Source organism: Sebastes fasciatus, chromosome 16, assembly GCF_043250625.1.
Source record: "Sebastes fasciatus isolate fSebFas1 chromosome 16, fSebFas1.pri, whole genome shotgun sequence".
Classification (NCBI taxonomy): domain Eukaryota; kingdom Metazoa; phylum Chordata; class Actinopteri; order Perciformes; family Sebastidae; genus Sebastes; species Sebastes fasciatus.
The window spans coordinates 26,486,556-26,511,858 of record NC_133810.1 but is presented as its reverse complement, the minus strand read 5'-3'; the positions used below and the strand labels follow the sequence as shown (position 1 = coordinate 26,511,858).

The window sequence follows — 25,303 nt, the reverse complement described above, 5'->3', positions numbered from 1 at the left end:
AAGATGGAATAATTGAATCCTGAGCAGGAAAGAAAAAGCACAGCGATGGTACACCAACAATGGGTCCAGTCTCTCTCTCTTTCTCTCTCTCTCTCTCTCTCTCTCTCTCTCTCGCTTTGTCTGGTATTTTTAGATGAGTAAACTGGACTGAAGTTGTGTGGCATGCTGAGATACTTTAGTGGTGTGCTGGCACCCTCTGCTGCTAGCTAAGGAGAATGCTTTGGACCCCCTTTTTTACGGAGGGATCTCATTTAAGACGTGCTTTTCCTTTCACTGTCTGCTGCTCAGGCTGTGGTATTTTCGGATCTCGCATTGAATGCCCTCTTCCTTCCTAATTGGCTGCAATGTAGCTTAACAAGGTTGATCTTTTTTTTCCCCAGTTCCACAGGTCAAAGGAAGTGCGACTGATTCATTGTAAATGTAGAAAGGGGCAGAAAGGGACAATTGGCATGCACAGCAATTTAAAAAATAATGTACCAATATTACCCACAAAAGGTTAATGTTTAAAGGCCATGCCCAGAACAAAGCAGCTGTTTCATTAAAGCACACACCCGTGCTTCACTTAATGTAGGCACAGTGGCACACACATGCTGATAGTCTCTCTCTCACTGACACACACACACACACACACACACACACACACACACACACACACACACACACACACACACACGCACACACACTCATTCCCTGTCTCTCTTACTCTCTTATTACTGTCTATCTCCGAGCCAATTCGCTGTAATGCTCTGTGATGCAGGGGAACTGGTTGGCGATAATGAAGCTAAAATAAGTAGAGCTTATTATACAGTGGCACATTGGAACTGTGCAGGGCTCCCTCCACACATAACAGTCATTTCTCCAGCAAAAATATGCCACTCTGCAGGGATCAACTTGCGCGGACACAGCCTTGTTAGTGTAGAAGGCTGAAGCGCCATGTGTACCGCATGTGTGCAGCCGGGGCTGTCTCTTCTGTGGTAGAGCAGATATCTCATGTGTCTGAATGTCACACTTCAGAGCTAACTGGCTCTAATGAGCAAAAAATGTTGCAGCGGAAAAACGAAATTCTTGTGATTGTCGTCAGTTGCTGAAATCTTGTTGTTGACACACAGGGAGGTATTAGTAGGTACAGTATGTACAGGATCGGAACAGATGGTTTACATCTCTAAATATATGTTGTTAAGAGACAGTGACTTTTTTAATGGGAGAAAAGGATTTGACTGATGAATTACGTGCTTTAAAGGGGCTGTATTTAGACATGATGTAATTTATATCATTTTGCATAATTTGCAGTTTGTAAGTGGAATATGTAGAAGCTTCATTGTTTACTTTCAGTTCGTTGTATCAGAATACCAAATCATCAATACTGCATAGATGTACAAGACATGTGGGGGTTTGTGTGTGTGTGTGTGTGTGTGTGTGTGTGTGTGTGTGTGATTTCAGCACCTTTGCAGAACATTATCCCTGCACAAGTTACTGACAAGATATTATAGAAGATGTAGCAATTTATATTATTATTTGTAGTTAGTATATAATTTGTAAGCATACAGTTTTTTATATATATATAATGTATATATATACAGTATATATTGTATATAGTAGGGCTGTCAAAGTTAATGTAATAATAACGCGTTAACGCTAATTAATTTTAACGCCACTAATTTCTTTAAAGTATTAATGCAACTTGCGATTTTTAGGTTGTAGCAAGCTCAGTTTCAAAGCTAAAGTGAAGATGCTGGTATCATATGAAACTAAAAAACCTGGATTCCATTGGTACCAACTATGTCGTACTACCTTGTTGAAAAGAAAGCAAGATTTTGGCGAAGAAAAACTTTTCAAAAGATCTCTCACCCCAAGATCAGTGAATACAAATGGGTTCTATGGGTACCCACGAGTCTCCCCTTTACAGACATGCCAACTTTATGATAATCACATGCAGTTTTTGGGCAAGTCATAGTCAAGTCAGCACATTGACACACTGACAGCTGTTGTTGCCTGTTGGGCTGCAGTTTGCCATGTTATGATTTGAGCATATTTTTTATTCTAAATGCAGTACCTGTGAGGGTTTCTGGACAATATTTTTCATTGTTTTGTGTTTTTAATTGATTTTGAATAATAAATATAGACATATATTTGCATAAAGCAGCATATTTGTCCACTCCCATGTTGATAATAGTATTAAATACTTGACAAATCTCCATTTAAGCTACAAATGAAAATGTGTGATTAATTTGTGATTAATCATGATTGACTATGGACAATCATGCGATTAATCATTAATACACATTTTAATCGATTGACAGCCAATGATATGGCTGAAATCAATTTCACAATATTAATCAATCAATATAACCCACAATTTTTAAAGGAAAGAAGAGTAAAACTGCTTTTAACAATTTTAAAATAAGTTAAATTATGAGTAAAATATAGAGGATTAAGATATTAAGAATTTAGGTCTTGAATGGGCATTATACAAATATCTCTCACAAGTATCTATAATATTTTTTTGATTAAGATTATAAAGAAAACTAATAAATTTAGCAATTTTGTGATATCATAACCCAAATATGATCATATTGTCATGATACGATTCCACTTAAAGTCAATATCAGTCAGTCAGTCAGTCAAAAATCTGCCATGATTTAACAAAACTTGATGCATATAAGGCTGCACAAAGCCTTATGCTGAACTGTGCAAGTCATTTCAGAATGTATTTTAATAATATAAATTGAACTTCCTAACTTACAGTGTAATGTCATATTTTATTGATATTCATTTATTTCACCAAGGAACTTACATGATATTTCTGCTGCCTACAGTAGTACCTCTATGTTTCAAACAGAGGCATTTACCTGCACATGCAGTTTCAGTGTGAAGAGATCCGGCGCGGTCTACAGCTCCACTCTGTGCTGGAACCACGATGGGATGCAGTAAAATAACACACTGCCCTCACATTTTGAAGGGTTAAGAGCAACCATCATTATTTTTTAAATACAAATTCGCCTTTGCACAGAAGGTGAGGTTCACACAGATCAATACGGCACTTCTAATAGGATTTACCTTTATTCCTTTTAACTGTGCTTTACATCACTTTGATAGCCCGCCGCCCCCCCCTCCCCTCTCCAGCTGCCGTTAACCTTGATTCAAGTGTCTTTGGCTCACTGCTATCTCTTTTGAGTTGACCCGCTAAGAGCTGCGGTGGAGATGGCTGCTTTGATGCCTTTATGCTGCATCTGCTGCTTCTCTGACTCGCCTCCAGCTATACAATACACTTACACACAAGACTGTCAGAAGAAATGGTGGAGAGAAACAAGTCAAGCAGCGGGGAGGGTGCAATGTGTGTCAGGGAGCATGCGGAGCACACAAATACGCGTTTGTGTGTGCATGTTGGGATGTTTTGTTGTTTTCTGGAAGTGAGAGATGTAAGAACGATGTGACTCAGAGGCCACGCACGGCATATCCCCCCCCACCTCACCCCCGCCCTCCTACCCTGATGAATTCCCCCTGTCAATGCTACACATGTAGTTCACAGGTTACGATCAATAATTTGTACTCTCCACCCCTCTCAAAGAGATGTGGCACAACCTCCACCAATCCACAGGAATGGCTGTTGCTAAGGAGTGTGGGTAATGGGATGCAGTCTATTTTTCAGGCATGTTTCAAAGTTTTTAATGGGCCCGCTCCTACATGAGAGCCCCTGTGTGGATTGTGGTAATGGGCGGCGGAATGAGCAGGCGTCCTCTCCATATACTCTGGAATCATGAGTGTTAAAGCTCGGAGGTCGTTATCCTCTGGTCCCGTGCTGACTTATCCTCTGTCATGGAAAAAAAAAAAACGACAGAGAGAGAGGTCCACAAAAATGGATTTTATTGCCCGTACTTACATAGCAAGTAAGCTCAAATTTGTAAAGAGCAAATAGACTGGTATTTATTTACACTGCGGTGACCTGGCTGAGTCTGTGCTGCCACAACTAGATGGGACGTGTCATCATAACCTTTAAAGGTCACACATGTACACATTTAGTCATTGCATCATTATCAAATTTGGTTTATGTGTTGTAATTACTGCATTTACTGGTTACATAGGTTAGAGAAAATTGGAAGACTCCATTTCACCAATTGTAACGTTAATTATGTCACAAAAACAATATTTCCACCATTGCCCTTCTCCTTCCCTGATATCACTCTGCAAACATTGTTCTGAGGGAGTTTCATCCAGTTCAGCCTCAGCTGCACTTTGTGTTTAGGGCAAATTAGAGGATGTTAGCATGCAAACATGCTAAACTAAGAATCTGAACATGGTAAATAGTATGGCTGTCCGAAATACAATTTTTTGGGCTTCGAAGCTTCAGTGAGAAATATTCGAAGTTAAGGTACTACTGTACACACACGCACCTCTACACATAACAAACACAAGTGCCATTGTCAGGACAATGAGCAAGAAGTCAATGCTTCATTATGTTTCCCTAACTGAGTATTTATTTTACACTTGAAGTACAAGATATTTGCAGCAGCAGCATTGATTCAGCTTGCAGAAAAGATGTGAATTAAGGTCTGATTGTTGAGGATAGCAGCTGCGATGTAAGAACAGTATGTGAACAGAAATCTACGGTCAGTGCACCCAGTTTATCATTGTCTTTATCAATAAATTAGGTAATTGGAAGATAACAGACCATTATGCAGGAGATTTGTCAACCGTGATAAAGTCAAAAGCCCAGTTGGAGTTTACAGTGCAGTAGGTCACACTGAGTACAGAGAAATCTCTCTCTCTGGGATTCTTTGCTTCTTCATTACTTATCCCACCCACTCAAGCTTCTAATTATGATATTGCATTTTTTATTTTCTGTTCCTTTGCTCTAGTAGATTTGTTCAACAGCTTGTGCTTAATCCTCTCGATATTTCTGCCTGGCTTCAAGAAACACACTTGCACACAAGGACACACACACACACAAAGAGAGAGAGAGGGATGCACAGCAATCAGGTGAGGATTTACAGAGGTGGGTCATGTTCCAGTACATTTTGCAAAATGCTTTTTTAGCTATTTGTAAAGGGCAGATGACAATAACAATGTAAAAGGATAACATTTAGAAGTCTTGATGGCTTACACTGACTTCGGAACGGTGGTGAGAAAAAGTTAGTCTGGAGCCTTGCTGTCAGTTATTGTTCTTAGAATAAAAATTCGAAATCAGCAAACCTCGTAATCGGCAGGTCAAACTTTTATAAATCGGCCAAGAAAATTGCAATCCGTGCATCTGTAGTGAAGTGCGTCTGGTGACTGTCAAAGATTGACTTTTAAAAAGAGATGACTCTAATGTTATTTCTTTAAAAAAAGTAACTGTGGCCCTAAATGTAAGCGTAGAGCCCTGCATATGCAACAACAAACAATCTGCTCATAAGTGTAACAAGTGTTCTGATGTTGAAAGAGCTTGATTCATTGTCTTTGTTAAAGCATTCGGTCCCAGGTAGAGCTATTGTCTTATCTTGTGTGGGTTCTGGAGTGAACACTGAAAGGATGCTATTTAAGTGAAATCCATGCTGTGATTAAACAACTTTCAGCACTCTTTCTCTGGCTGCCAGCAGGTTCCTTTACTTATTTTCTCCTGACTCACTCTGTGATTTACATCTCTGTTTTCCCTCCTTTCAAACTCCCCCCCTCTCTTATTTTCTGGTAATCAATTGTTGTTGTCCAGGGTGCACATGTAAAAGATCTCGAGGCCCTGGCTAGCATCATCTAACCCAGCAGCAGTCCAACTCCGACCCCACTTCCAGCCATCCTGTTTTTGAACCTTTGCCTTACAACTCCCAACCCCCCCCGCCTTGCCCTGTCCCAAGTCTCTCCTGTCTGTGAGCAATTAATCTGTGTTTATCTCTGCTTCCTGCTTTCATGTGATCCGTCCACCAACCCATGGCGGGACAGCTGGGTCTGTGGGCTGCTTCCCTCGTAGGAGACGAGCGGAGAGGATGAATGCGTGCGAAGGCGTTTAGGCAGGGTGGAGGTGAACTGAAACATCATGGAGCTGGCATTGGCTCATGCATCTGAAAGTCATTGGAACATGGACTCATTCCCCCTCCTATTTCTCTTGCGTATTTCTCTCTGGAGCCTATTCTCCCCCCCACCCCCGCCTCCTTAACCAGACCTCAGTCCAAATCGCCCGCTGACTTGTGTTTGGAAATGAGTTCCAAATGAAGTCCTGGCTCTGGGCTCAGACAGACAGTATGTTGGTGTGTGTTTGTGTGTGTGTGAATCTTTATTTGCAGTGTGTTTTTTGCATGCTGGGATCCACCTGTAGTTCTCTCTCTAGGCTTTTACAAGGTCATAGTTACATGTAAACACACTACATCATGGCACTTGGCTCTTATATTTAGTTTATACAAGACTTCTTAGAAGCTCCTTACAATGTAAACCATCGAGCGACATGTTTTACAGTACAGGACAATGCACAGGCAGTGTCCTCCTGTGACCTTGATGTTCCTTTGGTTGGCTGTAGGGAGCTTATAATTAACGGTTATAAATCAAAGAAGCAAAGATTCCTTCATCCACTCTGTGATCTCTGTCTGTATGTCACCTTTCTGTGAGGCTGCTGCTGCTGCTGCTGCTGCCCTTGTTGCAGAATAGCAGGCGGTTTTTAGCCATGCTAGTTGCATGGTTCTATGGATGGCAATGCTGGTCTGTTAGTCGGTCGGTCCACCACTTGTTCAGCCTGAAATATCTTCATAACTATTGGATGGATTGTCATGGAATGTTGTACAGACATCCGTGGTCCCCAAAGGAGGATCCTACTGACTTTGGTGATCTTCCTTTGTGTGACTTTACCTGAAGCGCCACTGCAAGGTTGACATTTGTGATTCACAGTGAAATATCTCGACAACTGTTGGATGGATTGTCATGGAATTTGGGACATTTATTCAAGTCCCATAGAGGATGATTTGTAAATAATCTGTGACTCATCTAGGGCCATCTTGAGTTCAACATTTCTGTTTCTCCAATACTCTGATTTATGACCAAATACTGCACCTGCAAAGTATATGGTATTTACTTCTATGCCACTAATATGGACATATAATCAATTATTTCCCTTGCTAAACCATGAATATAGTGGAGTATTTCATCTAAGTTACAAAACAAACACAAATAATAAACATATACTGTGGATTTCATCTTCTGCCAGTCGGCGCGCAACCCTCCCAAAAGAGGAAATCCAGGTTATTACTGCACCTTATGGACCTTAGTACAAGTAGCCTCACTGCGTTACAGCAAAAGCCATTTGTGCCAAGGCAACCTGGTGCAATAATCCCCAGTATTAGCAGGAGGAGGAGGAGGAGGAGGTGGATGCTGGGGGAGGCTAACGTGATTTCCTGGCTGTGGCCTAGATGGGACTCAGGCCTGTATTATCTGGCCATCAGAAAGAGTCAGCCTCAACTCTAATATCTGTGTGTGTGGAGAGCAGGAAATGGCCTTTTGTGTTGCTGGCCAATACAGCCCGCGGACAGGAAGAAGAGGAAACATGCACTGTGTCGTGCCATGTCGGGCCACTGCCTCTCGGTGCGTGCAGCAGTATTACAGAGAGAGGAGGAAGTCTAAGACTTGCAGACAAAATCAGTCTTGTAACTCCTTCCCTCCCTCAGAAACCATTCTTACTCTACGTAGAGGCTAATTGGGGTCTGACAAACTAAGAAATATTGCTCTCCGTTCTCTCTCTTAGCCTTTCCTTTTGTCTCTTCTTGATTTTGTTGCGTTTAACAGTACAGAGCTGTGTTAGCCCCCGAGAGCTTCAGGATTAAAGCAACCTCTAAGAGCATTTAAGGAAGTGGAGAGAAAGTTTTTTGCAGGAGGGCTTTGCCGTTTTCTCCTTCGTGCTCGCTCATTTTTTCAAGCCAGAAGGTTTAATGGAAAATTGAAGCAGGGGTGAGGCATCGTAGCTCCGGGGTGGTTGAACATCTGGGCTGCTGTAGCTGGAAGAGAGAGGGAGGGGGAGATGAGTCTGATGTTGCTCCAACCCAGACAAACAAAATTGACTCTGTTTCACATGCTTACATGTGTCATGCACAAGGACACACTTGGATGAGCAATTACTGCCACCAATGTCAAGTACGCAGACACAGACATGTCCATACAAAACACACAGAGTTGTGCCTTAACCCCCAGGAGAAACGGTGCCTCCAGCAAGAGAGCGTCTGTGCAGGCAGGCAGCTCCAGGGCCTCTGTAGGCTTCTTAAAGTTGCCTCTCTGTTTGGCCCTGTGGGAAGGAGGGATTCTACACGGGAGAAATCAAGGAAACATATCATCAAACCACACGCACCTTTCAGACATATCGTTGTATTAGATAGTTTTCTGAAAACTGGAGCATGAAAAGCCAATTCTTCCTCCTTGGCCCCTCCTGCCTGCTGATAAAGCCATGCGGAAACAATGCTCCTTAACCTCGTGTTATTCCCCTCCGCTGCCCCTGAAGTTAATTGTTTTGATATGATCTCACTGCACGCTATGTTTAATTGTTTAACTAGAGATCCAAAAGGATCTCAAGATAACCCTGTAATCTCCAGCGAGTGTGCATGATAGTCCTTAACACATTATCACCAGAGCAATGACTTCATATTTTTAGCCACGTTCGAGTCTCTGTGTTGTGTCTAAATACACACCAGGCGGTGGAGTGATACCCCGAGCTTCTCCTCACAGCTTTTTGGATTTCGGCCCTCCGAGCTCTCGCAGCTCTGTTATCCGGGCACAGCGACGGCCGTGAGGGACACGGCCAAGCGTAGGCATGTGTGTGGGAAGTGAGCAGGCAGGCAGGCTGTCACTTAGCATCACAGAACTACAGACTCCCCGCGGGTGACATGAGGGGAGTGGAAAGTGAGAAGCCGAGAGAGAAGAGTGAGAAGGAGAAAACCGGAGCGGAGCAAACGATACACAGCAGCCCACACACCAAAACACACAACCCCGAGTCTAGGAAACCTGCTGTTTGTTTTTCTTTTCATCAGACCGACCGCTGAAGATAAGCTCTCCTGACAAGACTCCACTGCTGGCCTCTGAAAAAGAGAATCCAAAGTGAAAGGATGCTGAGAGGTAAAGAGAAGGGTTAAAGACTCCTGGGTAGAGAAGACAAAAATAGTCTGTCCATAATGTTCATCTGGTGGGCTGCAGATCAGCACATACGGCTACTCTCTCTGTTCTTTACTTTAAAACACTCTCTGGGTCTATTCCAAAAAACCTGTTTGTTGAATCAGAACTTTTCCCACAAACATTTGGTGGCACTAATTCCTTTAATTAATGTATAATGTCAGGACGACAACATGTTACCATGGTGGTTTTATTACTTCTACTTTAACTTTGTTGTGTTGAATGCTCTTCCTCTCCTACTTCCACTGTGCACTGCTCTTTTTATCCCCATATGCCATTCCAAACCATTTGCACCTTTTAATATCTCAGCCACAGGTAGTCAGAGAGTTGTGCTAACACATTATTTAATTGTGGCATCAGCAGCTCTGCAGTGACACTGACAAAACATCATACCAGTCCTCTCTACGTGAGCCTTCTGTGATAACAATGTTCTACAATGCTACATTTGGCTTTAATTTAGGGGCGCACATGACCTTTATGGTAGCTTAGTACTTTTTAAAGGAATAGCTTAAAGTGATCCTACAGTATGACATCATTAGTCTGTTGCAAGGAAATCATACCAGAGAATCTATTTCCCCTTTACAGATTTTCCAGTAAAAATGAGACAACTCAATTAGCTTACGGAATCATTTTAAAGGGGACCTATTATGCTTATTTTCAGGTGCATTCTTGTATTTGGGGTTTCTCCTTTAAATGCTTTAATGTTATTTTTCTCCTACCAGCTCAGTCTGCTCAGCTGGCCCACTCTGTTGTGATTTGTCAACCGATCCAAACTCTTCGAACTCCACTCCAGCTCCGCTCTAACTAGCTTTGTATGAGGACGTGTCAAACTAGCCGCTAGGCAGGTATTATGCAAATGTCTTACTTGGTGACATCACCACATTACGGAAGAAAAGGCGGGACTTCAAGCAAGGTGTTTCAGGCAGTTCAGGAGCAGTGTTTCTGTGGGGGAGAGTAACTCCCTTTGGCGTGGACTTTGGGCTTTGTAACTTTGCAGACCTTTTACATGCACAAAAAACTATATAACACACTAAAGGAAATGGAAACCGCACAAAAGCATAACAGGTCCTCTTCAACATTACTCAACTAAGAATTTCTTACATCATGGACAGCCTTATCTTGCGTAGATTTTTTACAACACCTGTCTCTCCAAAGGCTTCCTCACCCAAGGCTTCATTTTGTACAGATAGCAAACAATCCGTTTGTTCAGCCCCACTTTCATAAGCATGACTTATGTAAGAGATGCAGTCAAACAAAAAATCTTAGTTGTCTCTGTTGTCCCACAATGCTAAAGGGTTCTGCCAGACGTTTTTTCCTGCACTGGCACAAAGCGTTGGGCGCAAAGGTCTGGCCAAGGGAGGCTATGTTTCCATGGATGCTAACACAGCTATTGGCACTACTAAGTCCGATTGCTTTTGTTTATAACCTGCTGCTGTCCTGTGATAGAGGGGTTGCCTCGGTGTAACTCGGGAGCTGCCAAATATGGCTATATCCTGTGGGATACGGGAGCCCGTTCTGGCTGGCAGACATCTCAAGCAATAGTCAAAGGTGACATGATTATATACACAGCGGCGCTGTGTGTATGGGATCTGGGCCCTGTGCGCCGAGGGGAGTGGCAGAATGTAAACATTGGCTGGGTGGCCCAGTCTCTGCTCCGGCTGTGGCCTTTTTAGTCCTTAAGCCTTCACCGTGGGCGACTGGCTTTTTAAAGGTCCAGTTCATAGTGTCAGTTTGCTGCCCCCTGCTGAAACTCTGCGTCCCTACTGCTGGCTTAGTTTACGTAGTGATTTAATGATCAAACATATTTTGGTCAAACAAACATTCTCTGACAAGTATGTTCATGCCAGAGTGGGTAGGCAGTGCAGACAGATGTGGGTGACATCTGTCAAAATGTAGCTTTTTAAATGCAAAGGAAGTGGAATGTTTGCATTATTAACTACAGTGAAAGTCCACACAGTCAATACGTATAATATCACAAGCCTCACAAGGATATACACCCCGAGGAAGGAGTTCACAATGTAATATTCAAATGCTGATGTCATGGCAACATTAAGAAAATAAACTTCTATAATCCTGGAATATGCTGTTTCCAAATTATGCTGTGAAATGTTATATAATCTCTAATATTTTGATCTCATCAAGCCAAATTGACACCATGTGAGCTTTCTTTGTCTTCAGTAAATTCCCCCGTTTAGTCTACGTGTTTTGTAGGGTGGCTGTCATTCTTTCCTGTTGCTGTTCCAGGAATCTTAATTTGATGACAGGATAACATTACCTGCATGGATTGTTGATGGCAGGAAGCATATGTGAAACATTAGCACTTGATTTGAGGCTTAATTCGTGGTTAATGTCAACATCTGCCTCAAGCAGATGAATCCAAGTACACAAGTTCAAAAGTTTCTGAGTTTACTTTCTTAAACATACTTTCAGCCAGTAAGAAGTATGCAACGCTTGTACGAAGCTCTGTATATACAGTATCTCTATATCTCTATGGGGGCGGCTGTGGCTCAGAGGGTAGAGCGGGTCATCCACCAATCGATCCACCCGGTGGTCGGTGTTTCGATCCCTCGGGTTCTCCAGTCCACGTGTCGAAGTGTACTTGGGCAAGATATTTAACCCCAAATTGCTCCCGAAGACTGTGCCATTGGTGTGTGTGAATGAGTATAGAGTTGTGAGTTAGATAATTAGATTTGGCACCTCACATGGCAGCCTCTGCCATCAGTGTATGAATATGTGTGTGAATAGGTGAATGCTGATATTTAGTGTAAAGCACTTTGAGTGGTAGGAAGACTAGAAAGGAGTTATATAAGTGTCCCTGTACCATCTCTTTGTGTATTTTTAATATATAACATTTTCAAAGACACAATCATGCACCAGCTCCTTCTCACTAAGTTTTTTTTTTATGTGTTTTTTTTATTATTATTTTTTGGCCAAAGAACAGTTTTGGTTATTTCACAGGACAGATTACTGTATTTGTCTTTTTGTCTCTTGACATGATCTCACTGGTTTGAAGTAGGTGGAAAAATATTTGCATACCTCTATGTACCAATCACAATAATCAAAATCTGATGACAGCTGTGGGGTTGTTTGCTTACAGTATGTTGCAAGGCTACAGTGAATCAAACCTGAACTAACCAAACCCACACAGTCCTGATGGAAAAAAAGTAAAAACTGACAGAGGACATTTTTTTCCCATACATTTACATTGATTGTTGTTTATTTAGTATTTAATATTCAAGGTTATCACGAAAAATTATAGACCTTCTGGAAAGTTTTCAGGGGCTTGTATAATAGATCAAATAACTGTGTTTAATGTAAAGGGAGAGAATTATCACCTGACGCTGCAGTTCCTCTCAGCTCTGCAGAGCTTGTTAGCGTCTTAGAGCTCATTGTTTAGGTTTCTCGGCTTTGGTTTTGGTTTTGGGTCTTTTTCTCTTTGGTTCACTCCCAACGCTCTCATCAGTGTCGTTTTCAGCTTCAGCAGCTTTCAGTAAAAAAGCTCTGATAAAGTCACTGTACTCTACCCGCTCAGCACTAAACAGCAGACCGACAAAGTTAACCACTAGCTGGTGAACATAGTGGAGCATTTAGCAGCTAAAAAGCCAGATATTTTACACAACACTTGGTGGTGACCCAAATATAGCTAAAAGGACAGTGAATGTTGGCCTTGCATTCATAAAGTGGAAACACGACTACAAATGAATGCTAACATTGCTTTGTGTCTGCTTGATGTGTTAATAAGCCACTGTTTGCTAACATATTCGCGGTATCAACTTTATAATGGTGATAATAAGAAAGAAAATTGTGTTTACTGGATAGCTTGTTGCACTGCCCCCAAATGGCCAAAATGATCAATTAATGCAGGTTTATGTGCTGTTTTAGGAAAAATGTATAAAAGAATAAAATTGCTCTCAGAAAACACTAATAATGTCTGAGATAGAGTGCTGCAGGGATGACACATTTTTGTAGACCATCCCGGAAGTTATCATCACCCTGGTTCCCTCGACAAAAATCACATTTTGAATTATTGCAGAAAATTAGCTCTGTGGTTTATGATACTCTTTTTGTTCGGCAAGATAATCTTTGCAAATGAACGCCACTTTTATGTTTTTTGAAGTGTAAATGCAATCGCCTGAAGTGAAAAGCTAACGTAAGGCTATAAACGAACTACACCACGGTCGCATGAGTTCAACGTCTCCACCCGCTTCCAACTTGTAATTTGACTTTGCGCGACAACCCCGACAGCCTCTCTAGACTCATTTAGCCACTTTGTTGGCAACCGCCTTATTAAAGACGCGTAATATTCATAAGGGTGACTGATGATGTTACTGATGATTTTATGTCATAGAACGAAACGTGAACAGTTAACCACAAGTTGTGTTATTTCAAGCATCTAACCAAAAATACATTTAAAAAAACCCATTGACTTCCACACAAGGCAGCTGCCAGAAGTGTTAAAATGCTAACTCATTTCTGGGTTTTAGGACTCTTTCCTGCACCACTCTATTTAATTGAAATGGGTTTTTTTTGGGGAAGCGGAATTAATTATTTTTTAAGGACACCAATAATGCACCAAATTGGTTCAAATTCAAGATCAGATCTCTAAAAGTTGAATTGCAGGCAAGTGGGGCAGTGGTTGGCTTTTTTTTTTTAAATGGGCATACCAGCTAGCACACTAACAATAATCCTTTTTGCAATACTTGTAAATATTTGAAGCTACCATGCAGAGTTGAGCTGTACCCGGTCTGGTCTCGACATAACTGCATTTGACAGAGCATTTTCGAGGCACATTTGTTCAGCCGTCAGAGTTTATTTGGCTCGTGGGAATGCCGCGCCTTCGGGGTCAGACCAACATCAGGGGCTGCTGTCTGCAGAAATAATAAAGCAGACAGTGTTACTTTACAGAGGGCAGGGAAACGCAAGATTGAAATAGATACAGAGAGGGGGTTAAACGAGGTCAGACTGAAAGAGCTTAACGGTGCATAAAAGAGAGCAATAGGGAAGCACTGGGGGGAGACACTGAGTGAGCAAAGGGCTAGAAAAAGGGAACATTTGAAAAAAAAGGGAGCAAGAGAGAGAGAAATGGAGCATGTAGGATAGATAGAAAGTTAGACGAAGGAGAGAGGGAAAAGGGCAGTGAGGGAGGCTGGCGCTTCAGTCTTTAGAGTTTGCTCACATTCTCGTCTGCTGGCATCTGCCACCACTGCTGAACACAGCTGAAGCCCATCTGAGGAGCTCTTCTGTCAGCCTTCCAAGCCCACCACGCCGCACACACACACTGCGCACACCACACTACACCACGGAGACGAGGGAGCGAAAGAAACCGTAGCAGGCTCAGAGGCTCGAAGTCAGAGGCAGAGCGAGAAAGAACAAGCACAAATACCAGCAGGGTAAAGTAGCAGAAACTGTTCAGCGTCGCCGCACCGCACGTTCAGCATCGGTCTTTGGATGAGACGTAGACTTTCCCCCGGCACACTGAATCAGTCAGGGACAGAGGACAGCAGGATGATCAAGTCCAGTTGGTTTTATGTCAAGTTCAAATACAACGAGAAGGTATGTACATGTTGATTTCTTTTTTCTCCCCACCTGGCCTGATTCCTCTACTCAGAGCGTCCTGGCAAATATCTAAACATATGATATTGATTTGTCCATGAGCATGTAGAATTATTGGGCTGTGCATGAATACCCTTTAATACATTCTTTATCTTATCTCAGTGGCTGTTTTAAATTCATAGTGGAACTCTGTAGGCCTGTGGTAAGAAGTATTTCATAGAAAGGCATTACACTGCAAAAAGGCTGTGTTGAATGCCATTTGTTTGATATTATAGTGTGTTTTACAAGTGCTGTGCTTACAAATTCTTGCTCATAATGACAGTGCTTGCTCAAGTGGGAGCGTATCCTTGCTAATGTAGTTTAAGCCATTTAGCTGCACAACCATTTAAACAGAGGTGCTGATTTTTCTGCATTCAGCACCCGAGGTGCTAAAGTGTGAGTGAGATTATATCTCACCAACATCTCTTCATTTATTTTTTTTTATTTTTTTATAAATAAATAGGACTTCCCCTATGTAGCTTGTATAATATCAGAGGTCTAGAGAGCACATTATTTAATAGGGCCTGTCAATCGATTAAATTATTTATTCGCGATTAATCGCATGATTGCCCATAGTTAATCGCAATTAATTACAAATTAATCATTTGCCTTATGCAAATGTATGTATGTATTTATTATCGGAAATCAATTAACACAAAACAATGACAAATATTGTCCAGAAACCCTCACAGGTACTGCATTTAGCATAAAAAATATGCTCAAATCTTAACATGGCAAACTCAAGCCCAACAGACAACAACAGCTGTCAGTGTGTCAGTGTGCTGACTTGACTATGACTTGCCCCAAACTGCATGTGATTATCATAAAGTGGGCATGTCTATAAAGGGGAGACTCGTGGGTACCCAGAGAACCCATTTACATTCACATATCTTGAGGTCAGAGGTCAAGGGACCCCTTTGAAAATGCCAGTTTTTCCTCGCCAAAATTTAGTGTAAGTTTGAAGCGTTAATTAGCAGCCTTCCTGATTGTTGTAAAAAATCTATGCAAGATAAGGCTGTCCATGATGTAAGGAATTCTTAGTTGACTAATGTTAAAGAGGACCTATTATGCTTTTGTGCTAGTGTGTTATATCGTTTTTTGTGCATGCGCATGCAAAACATTTGCATAATAAACCCGCTACAACCTCCGAATTGCGTTAATGTGTTAAAGAAATTAGTGGCGTTAAAACAAATTTGCGTTAACGCGTTATTATTGCATTAACTTTGACAGCCCTAGTAATTAATAAAAATACGTCTTGCTTTGAACATAATAACATGTTAAATGTAAAGTCTTTCATTCAAATATAAACAAATGTAGTGTAAAAGAAGGAGCATTAAAAGTGAAATAGTTTGTAAAGAAAAGCTTTTATAGAAACTTTGATGCATGGTGGGAGCGTTGACTTTGTCTTGTGATGTAGTAGTTATAAAGTTTTAATGCAGTTAGTGATGGCACCGTCTGAACAGTAGATCCTGTAGCTAGTGTAATGGGATTTGAGTCTGATGGGACACAAGTCCTCAGTGTGTGGATGGCATTACACTGTGAAAGCCAAGCTTTGGGTCAGCAGCTAGCACTTTCCCCATATGTTCGCAGCTATGCTAATGAAAACGGGCTAGTGTTACAATTACCTTCAGTCAGTTATCCAGTCAGTTAGCCAGCGAGCAGTCAGTCGGACGTCAGCCACCAGTGACCATCCAGTCAGTCGGCTCCTGTTTATGCCTCGTCTCTCTTTGTGGCACGATCACAGGTTTGGTGGTGACCCCTCATGCTGATCGAGTTCTCCACTTAGCATCAGGTGTCTGCGCTGTAGCATCAATAAAGCTATCTCATTACATAAAGAAGCAGATCTCTGTTTACTGTGCTTCATGCATAACTTCTCACAGTTTAGTTACAACATTTGGCGCTATAAAAATATAGAAGCAACGTACATGTGTTGGACCAGCTTTTCCATCATCGGAGCTTATAATCGTGGATAAGTGAGAGTGTGCCAAGTGGCCTCATGGGAGCATCTGTTGGTGCCTGAAGTGCTCTGTTTCCATCTGGTCTGCCATTTTGTACTTTACAAGTCTTGAGGTGGAGAGATGAGAAGATGGCCGCTCTTTTTAATCTATTTTCAACAAAGAAAAAGGCAGATTTGTTCTTAAACATGACACAAGTATGGAAAAAGGCTCCACACTCAACTTTGTTTCTGTAAGATGTATCATTGTTTTCTACACAACCTGCGACGTGACATTATTAGAGATAACTGGAACCATGACTGTAGTGTTGGTCAGCAGAGGAGCCTGCTGAATAAAGCCACACAAAAGGTGTCGGATCAAAAAGAAATGTTGCCGTAAAACTTGGCGGAGACGAGTTAAAGCAACCATGACAACAGCACGTTCGCTGGCAGCGTCTGGCGTGAAAGTGGAAGAAGGTGCTATGCTCCTTTCCCTTCCACTCACTGCTAATGCCATTACATTTTAAAGTGAAGTGAGAACATTTCCACTTCACATTTCCTCCCCAACAAAAAAAAGGAGGATAATGGAGGGAATTGAAACGGAAAGAGCCGAGACAAGATGGCTGGTTGATTTTTATTCGGTAATCTTGGTAAGTAAAAGAGCGCAGAAATAGAGATCTAACGGTCGAGCTGGTTCGTTACAAGCCTCGTTGAATCACAAATATCTCTAATTTGCACTGAATCGATGCAGGAGCTCCAGACGGACTACAGATATATGAAAAATTCAACAGCTTGATCAGCTGCTGCTGTATGTCTGGCTACACTGATCCTCGCTCCAAGGTGGCCTGGCTTTCCTATACTTTTCTATTTTCCTCCGCGTCTGTGTTCCCAGCTAGAGGAAAGTGTACACAAGAACAGGATGTGTGTGTCAGTGCTTATGGGGGTCTGGGGCTAAAGCCGAGTGCGTGTCGGAGGAGAAGAAGGGCATATGCAGCCGTCGGCTTTTCCTGCTCCCAGCTGTCTCGCCTCAGGAGCAGACAGCCTCCATGTGATTACGCATGATTGACAGGCACCCTTTCAGCAGCATGCGAATAGGAAGTGACCTTAAACAAGCGCTGCCGTTTTTGACGGAGTGGCTGTCTTTCCTTTGCCTCCCCCACCACCTCCCTCACTCTCTAAAGAGAGAGGGTGAGAAGGGCACGAAGCATGGTGGCTTCTGGGTCAAGACCAGGGGTCACCCAAGTCTGGGGAAAGGGTAATTGCCACCCCTGTGTGTGTGGGCTCAGGTCCTGAAGTGAGTGGGTATGAGAGGGAGGTAGAGGCTGGAGGTGGGTTACATTCCTCCGAGTGGAAAGAGAACACAGCGCTGAAGTCCTGCTCTGTGTGTCTGCTCGCAGCTCTTTGTCCTCTAAGCCAGTGCCAGGACCCCCCAGTGGGCCAACTCTGGGGCCGGAGACCCACAGAGGGCGAACAGCAACCTGACTCACACTGGACTAATTCAATTTAACACACACTGAGTGCCCTGTGATCGGTGTGTTAACTCTGGCCTCTCCCATGGCCAGATGGCTGCTCTTGGAGAGATGCATTTACATTTTCGGGTATTTGACTGGTGCCTTTCATATGAGTGTACAGTGAGGAAACACTATCATCGTACAAATAGAAGATGTGGGTTACACCCTTGTTTTTCCATTGTTTCATAAGCTCACACAAGTAGTACCTTAAATACCTGTAGAACAATGTAAAAAAAAAATTAAATTCCAGTAAGTCCTTCATTAAAAAACCCTGATTAATTAAAAGTACAGATGTATTATCAACATACTGTACTTAAAGTACTCCTTCTGCAAAACCAATGAATATGACTGATATGTTATTTTTAGGGCTGTCAATTGATTAAAATATTTAATTGCAATCAATCACATGTGTCCATAGTTAATCTCAATTAATCGCACATTTTTCTATTTATTATTATTATATTATTTATTACAAATTTGCGTTAACACCTTATCGTGTTAACTTTGACAGCCCTACTTATTTTATATGACATCATCAGATGTGTAAGAAGTATTTCACTGCTGTAGCTGGTTGAGGTGGAGCTAGTTTTAACTATTTTATATATTGCTAGTTTAGTCCAGTGGTTCCCAAACTACGGGTTGGGCCCCCCCAGTGGGTCTAATTTGACCTCTTTGGTCCTCAAACTATTTTTAGATGAAACCTTGTGAGAAGTTAAAGGGGAAATTGGTTTGGTGGAGCTGCTAACAACTCATAGACATCTGAAACGTGACAAGGGGCCCCTAACCCCACACCGCTTTCTTGTAAGAGGTCACAGGCCAAAAAGGTTGTGAGCCATTGGTTTAACCTTTAGCACTGCATTGTATTTTATAAGCTTGGCAATTTTTTTACAACCCTGTCTCCTAGAAATTACATTTATATAGTACCTAAATTGTTTTCGCAATTAAGTTGTGGTGACAAATGTAATGGCTGGCTGGCTTTTGTTCAGAGGCATGCTTTTTTCTGATTGAATGAAGTGCTATATTCATATATATTCAAAGTCTTAGGTCTTTGACTCCACAGTCTGGCTTTCACATCCTGTCTGGTTAAGTTTAGGAAACAAAAATACTTTGATTAAGATAAGGAAAAAGATTGTGGTTTTGGATAAATGTTAATAAACAGGTTGTGTCTCAAGTCACTGCTGACTCTTTCTGTTTAAAACCAGACCACGATCTTTACCTAATACCGAATATCGGATCAGTACTCGGTACCGGCCGATATCACAATTCAGGAATCAGAATCAGTATTGGGAAGGAAAAATAGTATCGGAACATCTCTACTAATTTACTCACAATTGTCTAAATGTCAGGTCCCAGATTGTCCAAACCGTTCTGTGTAAGATGTGTCCCCTCTCTCCATGTTCCCACATATTGTTGATTGACTCTGTATTTACTGAGCCTGTGTGCCATGCAGGCTTGGTTTGTTGAATAGTAGGGGGTGACTGTAATGACTATAATGACAGTGAAAACCAGAGAGTGGGAGATTGGGTTATCATTATAGCTGTCTCTGATGATACCACAGTCTGTTCTATGAGAGACACACGGTATGGAAACCTCTCTTGGGTGGTATCGCCTTTTTCAAACATAAACTCAGGGAGAAGGTTGAGACCAATGCTGTACATTCCTGTGGAACGCTCTGTGCATTGAAATTCTTGAAGAACAGAATCGTCTGTTGGGAGACTGTTGTCGACTGGTTTGCTTCTAGGTTTGTAGCTGGCGTCTAATTGTGTTCGCTGCTTCAGAAGGTTCCTCTTGTGTAACTGTTGCACCGGCGAAAGCTGTTTTCCTTTCCGTCCTTTTCCTTTTGATCAGCATGGAAGTTTTATCCCTCTGCCCATCCATCCATGCTTGGAGGACTTTAATGAGAGTTTATTGGAGCCATTTTAGCCAAGCCAGTTTAATTTATTTATGCTTAAAAGCTGCAGCGGTAAGAGGCTTACGGAACTGTTAACCCCGGCAATGCTTGTCGCAAGCGGGGCCCTGTCAGGTTTTTCTTTTTTTTTCCAGAAAGGCTTGCTTACTTTACAGACACATTGAAATTCTAGGAGAGCGCTCCACAGCTTGCCGAAGGGATTACTGGTAAATCCCTGCAAACTCCAGATGTTTTCCCAGGCAGCACGCAGTGAGGAAACATCGCCCATCCCCTGTAAACATCTGTCAGACAAAAGCCTCCGCCACAGAGGAGACAACAGAAGCTTAGAGGGAGTAAAGTAGCTTGACTAGTCAGATTTCCACTCTGTTAGATCTGTTTGTTCATGAAGAGCTAAGTGGTTTTGCGGGGCGTCTCGTGTGCCTGTTTATGCTGTGCGTCGAAGTGGACGGGTGTACAGTATGTTTCATTCATCTCACTTATTCTTTTATTTCTGTGTCATGCCAAATATTTGGCCCATCCCACATGGGATTACATGGCACCGCAATTATTTTATATACATCTTCCAGTCTTACATATACATACAAAGCATGTGGAAAAACAAATTCAGTTTCCCAAATGAGCTGTTCACATAAAAAATAAAGATTAAATATATACAGATTATCTCGGCAAAGAGCTTTTTTCTCTGGCTAATTTATATGTTTCACGTGTGAACAGCCATCTCGATCTTTGTGCATCGTCCATATTTACAAAATCAATATCTATTTTTATCTTACTAAACAAATCATTGCGCCGCTCACAGTAAAGAAAGACAGTAGAAAACAAAATGGAATTTATCTTCTATATCCTTTAAACAACACATCGGACAGATCTGCTTTTCTTCTTCTAGATTAACATACTGTCCACTTTCAACAGTCAAAGGTAAAATACCACATCTCAAGTGAGAACATGGAGATCTTTGCTTTTTAGACAAATTATATACAACATAATTCTCCGTACCATATTAAGTTTTTATCAGTATCTGCCTATGCGCACTCTGCTCATGCACTCATACATCAGACTGGCAATACATCATCCAGAGTAGGCTCTCAAGGCCTTTTGGGGGGAAAACAATCCTGTGTCCCTCATAGATGGTAACCGAGTAAACAGAAGGGGTTGAAACATGTCTGCAAACTTCTACTTTATACAAACCGGTATTAGTAATAACGCTATGCCAAAGAGTTGCTGTGTAGTTGGTTGCAACAACATTAAATCCATAAACGCTGATCTCCGATTTGTTCCCCTGCCATGTCCTAAAAAAGATCTAATAGAGGGGCTTTATCGTTCCAAGCTATAGACCAGACCAGCATGGCGTCATCGCCGAGGCTGCGCTCCCTTTTGGGGGAAAGAAACTGGCTGTTGAGATTTGAAGCACATACGATACGTGAATATTCACTGTCAGTGTGGTAAATGGCTAAATGATGCTGGTGACAGTGACTAGCATGGCCAGCTTAACGTAAGCTTGCATGGGAGGCTGCTACAGTAATACAGTCATACAATAACATTATAGCATCAACACTTAGCCTAACGTGATTCAATCAAACATGTATAGAAATCTGGGTAAGCAATATCCAGACAGTGTGTTGGACGGGGGAAGATTGAAGGAACAAGACAGCGATCAACCTTAATTTATTAAGGTAACGCTCAGGTTCAGGCAAGATCGCAAAATAATTATTAGACATGTGTATAAAAGAAAAGTTTATTTAACAAGAGATGAATGCATACGAACTTGTCAAAAATGTATATATATTTGTATACATATTTTTATATATAGCTATATCATGTATCCTGTATAATAAGTATGGTGACAGACTCTGCTGCTTCACTCTGTAGTGCGAGTGACTTTTCAAGTCACAGGAGCCGATTCTTTTTTTTCTGTGTGTGATGTAAGTGGCAGTTGCTGCTGGGTTCAGGCCCCAGGCTGGATCTCATATCCCCCTGCCATGTTTGTGTTAATTTGCTGGATGTAAACACAGTGAGTGGGCTGTAACAAGGCAGTGCCTGCCTCTGCGGCTCTGGTCTCCGGCCTCCTCAGTGGAAGACAGAAGAGGGAGAGAGGGAGCGGCTGACCAGTGTCTGGATCACTGAACAATCGCAGGCCAGAGAGAGAGAGCGGGAGAGAGAGCGAGCCCTCAGTGTAGCCACTAGGGACAGGCCTGACAGATGGATGGAGCGTATGACTGGATGCCTAGCCAACTGGAAAGACAACTTTCACCCACACAGGCTGTATGCTTTTTGCCTGTCGCCTTTTATCTCCATCTCTCATACACAACCTAAAGGAAAGTAAACAGGATGTGCGTGTCCATAAACATACCATTATATTTGTTACATTATGTATACTGTATATACACTGTAGGTGGTTGTTAAACTGGAGTATAACAAGGGGTTATTCAACTAGAAATGATGCCACTTACAGAAGGTGGATTTATAAAACAAGCTATTTAATCACAGGTTTCGCTCTCCCACGGTTTATTTACTTTCACCTACAGTGTAGAGACAAACAGTTTGGTGTCAAATCAGCGATTCCATTTAAGGTTTTATTTAGGGCTGTCAATTGATTAAAATATTTAATGCGATTTATCGCGATTAAGCGCATGATTGTCCATAGTTAATCGCAAATTAATCACACATTTTTTTATCTTATCAAAATGTAACTTAAAGGGAGATTTGTCAAGTATGTAATACTTGATAGAAATCAATTAACAACACAAAACAATGACATATCTTGAGGTCAGAGGTCAAGGGACCCCTTTGAAGATGGCCATGCCAGTTTTCCTAGCCAAAATTTAGCGCAAGTTTGGAGCGTTATTTAACCTCCTTCTCGACAAGCCAGTATGACATGGTTGGTACCAGTGGATTCTAGTTTCATATAATGCCAGTATTTTCACTCTTTCTTTAAAACAGAGCCCGCTACAACCCAAAAATCACAATTTGCGTTAATGCGTTAAAAAATTAGTGGCGTTAATACGAATTTGCGTTAACACCTTATCATGTTAACTTTAACAGCCCTAGTTTTATTCCTTCAGATTTTCATTATATCATGACCATTTTAAATCTCTATATGGCCGGGATTTTTTCAGCATTATCAATTTAATTATATTATTTAAAGTCCAGTGTTGCCAAATCAACCAGGACTAAAACCTGAAGGACAATAACTTTGAAGGGATAGTTCCACATTTAGAGTGGAAGATTGATACTACTATCAATCTTCTTTTTCAGCACATAACCCCCTATAAAATGTTAAACATATTGATTTCTCTACGGACTAAACAAATGAGGTATAACGTGTTAATTAGCGAGCGTAAAAGGTGCTGGTAGGCGTCGATGTGTCCAAACTCACAGCACAGAGTAAAGGTGTGCGTAGAGCTGCACAGTGAATGTGAGCCTCATTTTCTCCTCAGAAGAGCCCTCCCAGAGCTCATTAGCCCCAGTGAAATTCCCACTGGAATGCCGGATCCAGCCTGCCGTCTGCTGCCCGCTCCTGAGCAGCTCTGGTTTCAGCCTGCTGGTTGACCGGGCACAGGGATGGTTCCCATAGTTGAGCTGCCTGAGCCGCATGGGCAGACCCTGGTACCCTGGCTCAAAGAGCCCTCTGTTGTCTCGTGCGCACGCTCACATGCAGGGCAGGGTCGCTTCCAGGCCTGGCGCAGGTGCTTCTGCCGCCCTAGGCGAAAAGCAATAATGCCGCCCCTCTATTTGCAACAGGGACGGACTGGGACAGGGGCCTTTATTTTGAGCAGTAATTTTAACACTTTATAGTGGATGAAGCCTCCTCAGTTTGTATAAGCACGTCACCACTGCACTGAATCAAAACAAGTCTGGCCAGGCAAGCTGAGGTGAGCTGGAACACTAGTCACAGTTCTAAGCCAATCAGATTTGAACAAAAATGAGGATCAGTCCAAATTGGGAGGGGCCACTCGTATCCCCCCTCAATATTGAAAGAATAGATTGGGCCAGTCTGAGAGGTAGCATCCCGCTCTGTGCTGTCAGCCTGCAGTTAAGACTTTTGGAAACTTTTAATTATTATATTATTATTGTTATTTTGCTCATGATGAATAGTTGGCATCACTATTCGCCGCCCTTGCCAAAGAGCCGCTCTAGGCCTAGTTCACCTATATGGACGCGCCTTCCCTGGTCGCTTCACATAGACACACACATAGCATACACAGAGAGGCAGCCTGGCAGTGTGAGCTATGGGAATGTCACACATTTGTGGAAGGATGGATCTCATGCTCGCAGACTGCTGCAGAGCAAAGCCCAACAATTGCTTTTTGTCTGAACGTAAACTGTCTGGCAATACCAGTCTACGCTAGTGTGGTCCAAAGACACAATCCTATGCTTTTCTGTTTTTTTTCTGCAGTCTCCCTCTGAGTGAGGCTTGGCATCAAAATCTTTCTAACTTGGCCAGCTCTGCAGAACAGATCTGCTCACGTGGACCCGCTCCCGCATTCAAATGCATAACATCTAGATTATTATTTTCCATCAGGAAACTGGGGAAAAGTCTGTTTATTATACACCAGTATGTTCGGCAAATGGCCACCACTTTCTCAGTGTGACCAGCTAGCTTTCTCTACATTCAGCAAAATCCACTGTAGTCCATTCCCCAAGTTGGCTTTTTCCCTAAAAGTTTTAGCCAGTGAGGGGGAGGGAGGGGGGGGGAAGCGGGCCAGAGGAGAGTACATATCAAAGAGAAGCAGCCATCTGTCAGCACAGGCAGCAAACAGCTGGTGGAGGAGATGCAAGATGTCTGAACAAAGACTGACAAGATGGAAGATGACAGGAAACAGATTTCCCTCCCTTTTACCCCTCCTGCAAGAGAAGAGGTTGACCATCAGAGTGCTGTGATGTCTCGCAGTCTCCAGATGCTGGCTCTCCTCTCCTCTCCTCTCCTCTCCTCTCCTCTCCTCTCCTCTCCTCTCCTCTCCTCTCCTCTCCTCTCCTCTCCTCTCCTCTCCTCACTCCTCATTACCTCTCCTCTCCCAGCAGAGTGACGGTCACCTCACTCACTGTTGGACTTCCTATGTTTTAGTTTTCCATGACTTGTTACTGGAGAAGACTCTTCAGTCTGCTCCCTCGCTGCTTAATTTGTTCATTTGCATTTCTGTCGTACTCAACAAGAACAGAGCATCTCTCATCTCTCTCATGTAGGCACACACAGAACTAAACTAGCTCTACTGGAATTATCATGTAATAATTAATACATGATGTGCT

The 25,303-nt window shown here is 42.3% G+C and overlaps 1 protein-coding gene across 9 annotated transcripts in view; it reads left to right on the top strand.

Moving 5' to 3' along the window:
- Positions 1 to 25,303, top strand: part of auts2a (activator of transcription and developmental regulator AUTS2 a) — a 507,388-nt gene that overhangs the window by 250,752 nt on the left and 231,333 nt on the right. The window contains exon 1 of one of the 9 annotated variants that reach the window (XM_074611213.1): positions 14,169 to 14,664. The exons of the other annotated variants lie outside the window; for them this stretch is intronic. Coding sequence (XP_074467314.1) covers positions 14,560 to 14,664 — 105 coding nt within the window. The 5' untranslated portion in view covers positions 14,169 to 14,559. Of the gene's footprint in view, positions 1 to 14,168; positions 14,665 to 25,303 lie in introns of those variants that run through there. 9 annotated transcript variants of the gene reach the window in all.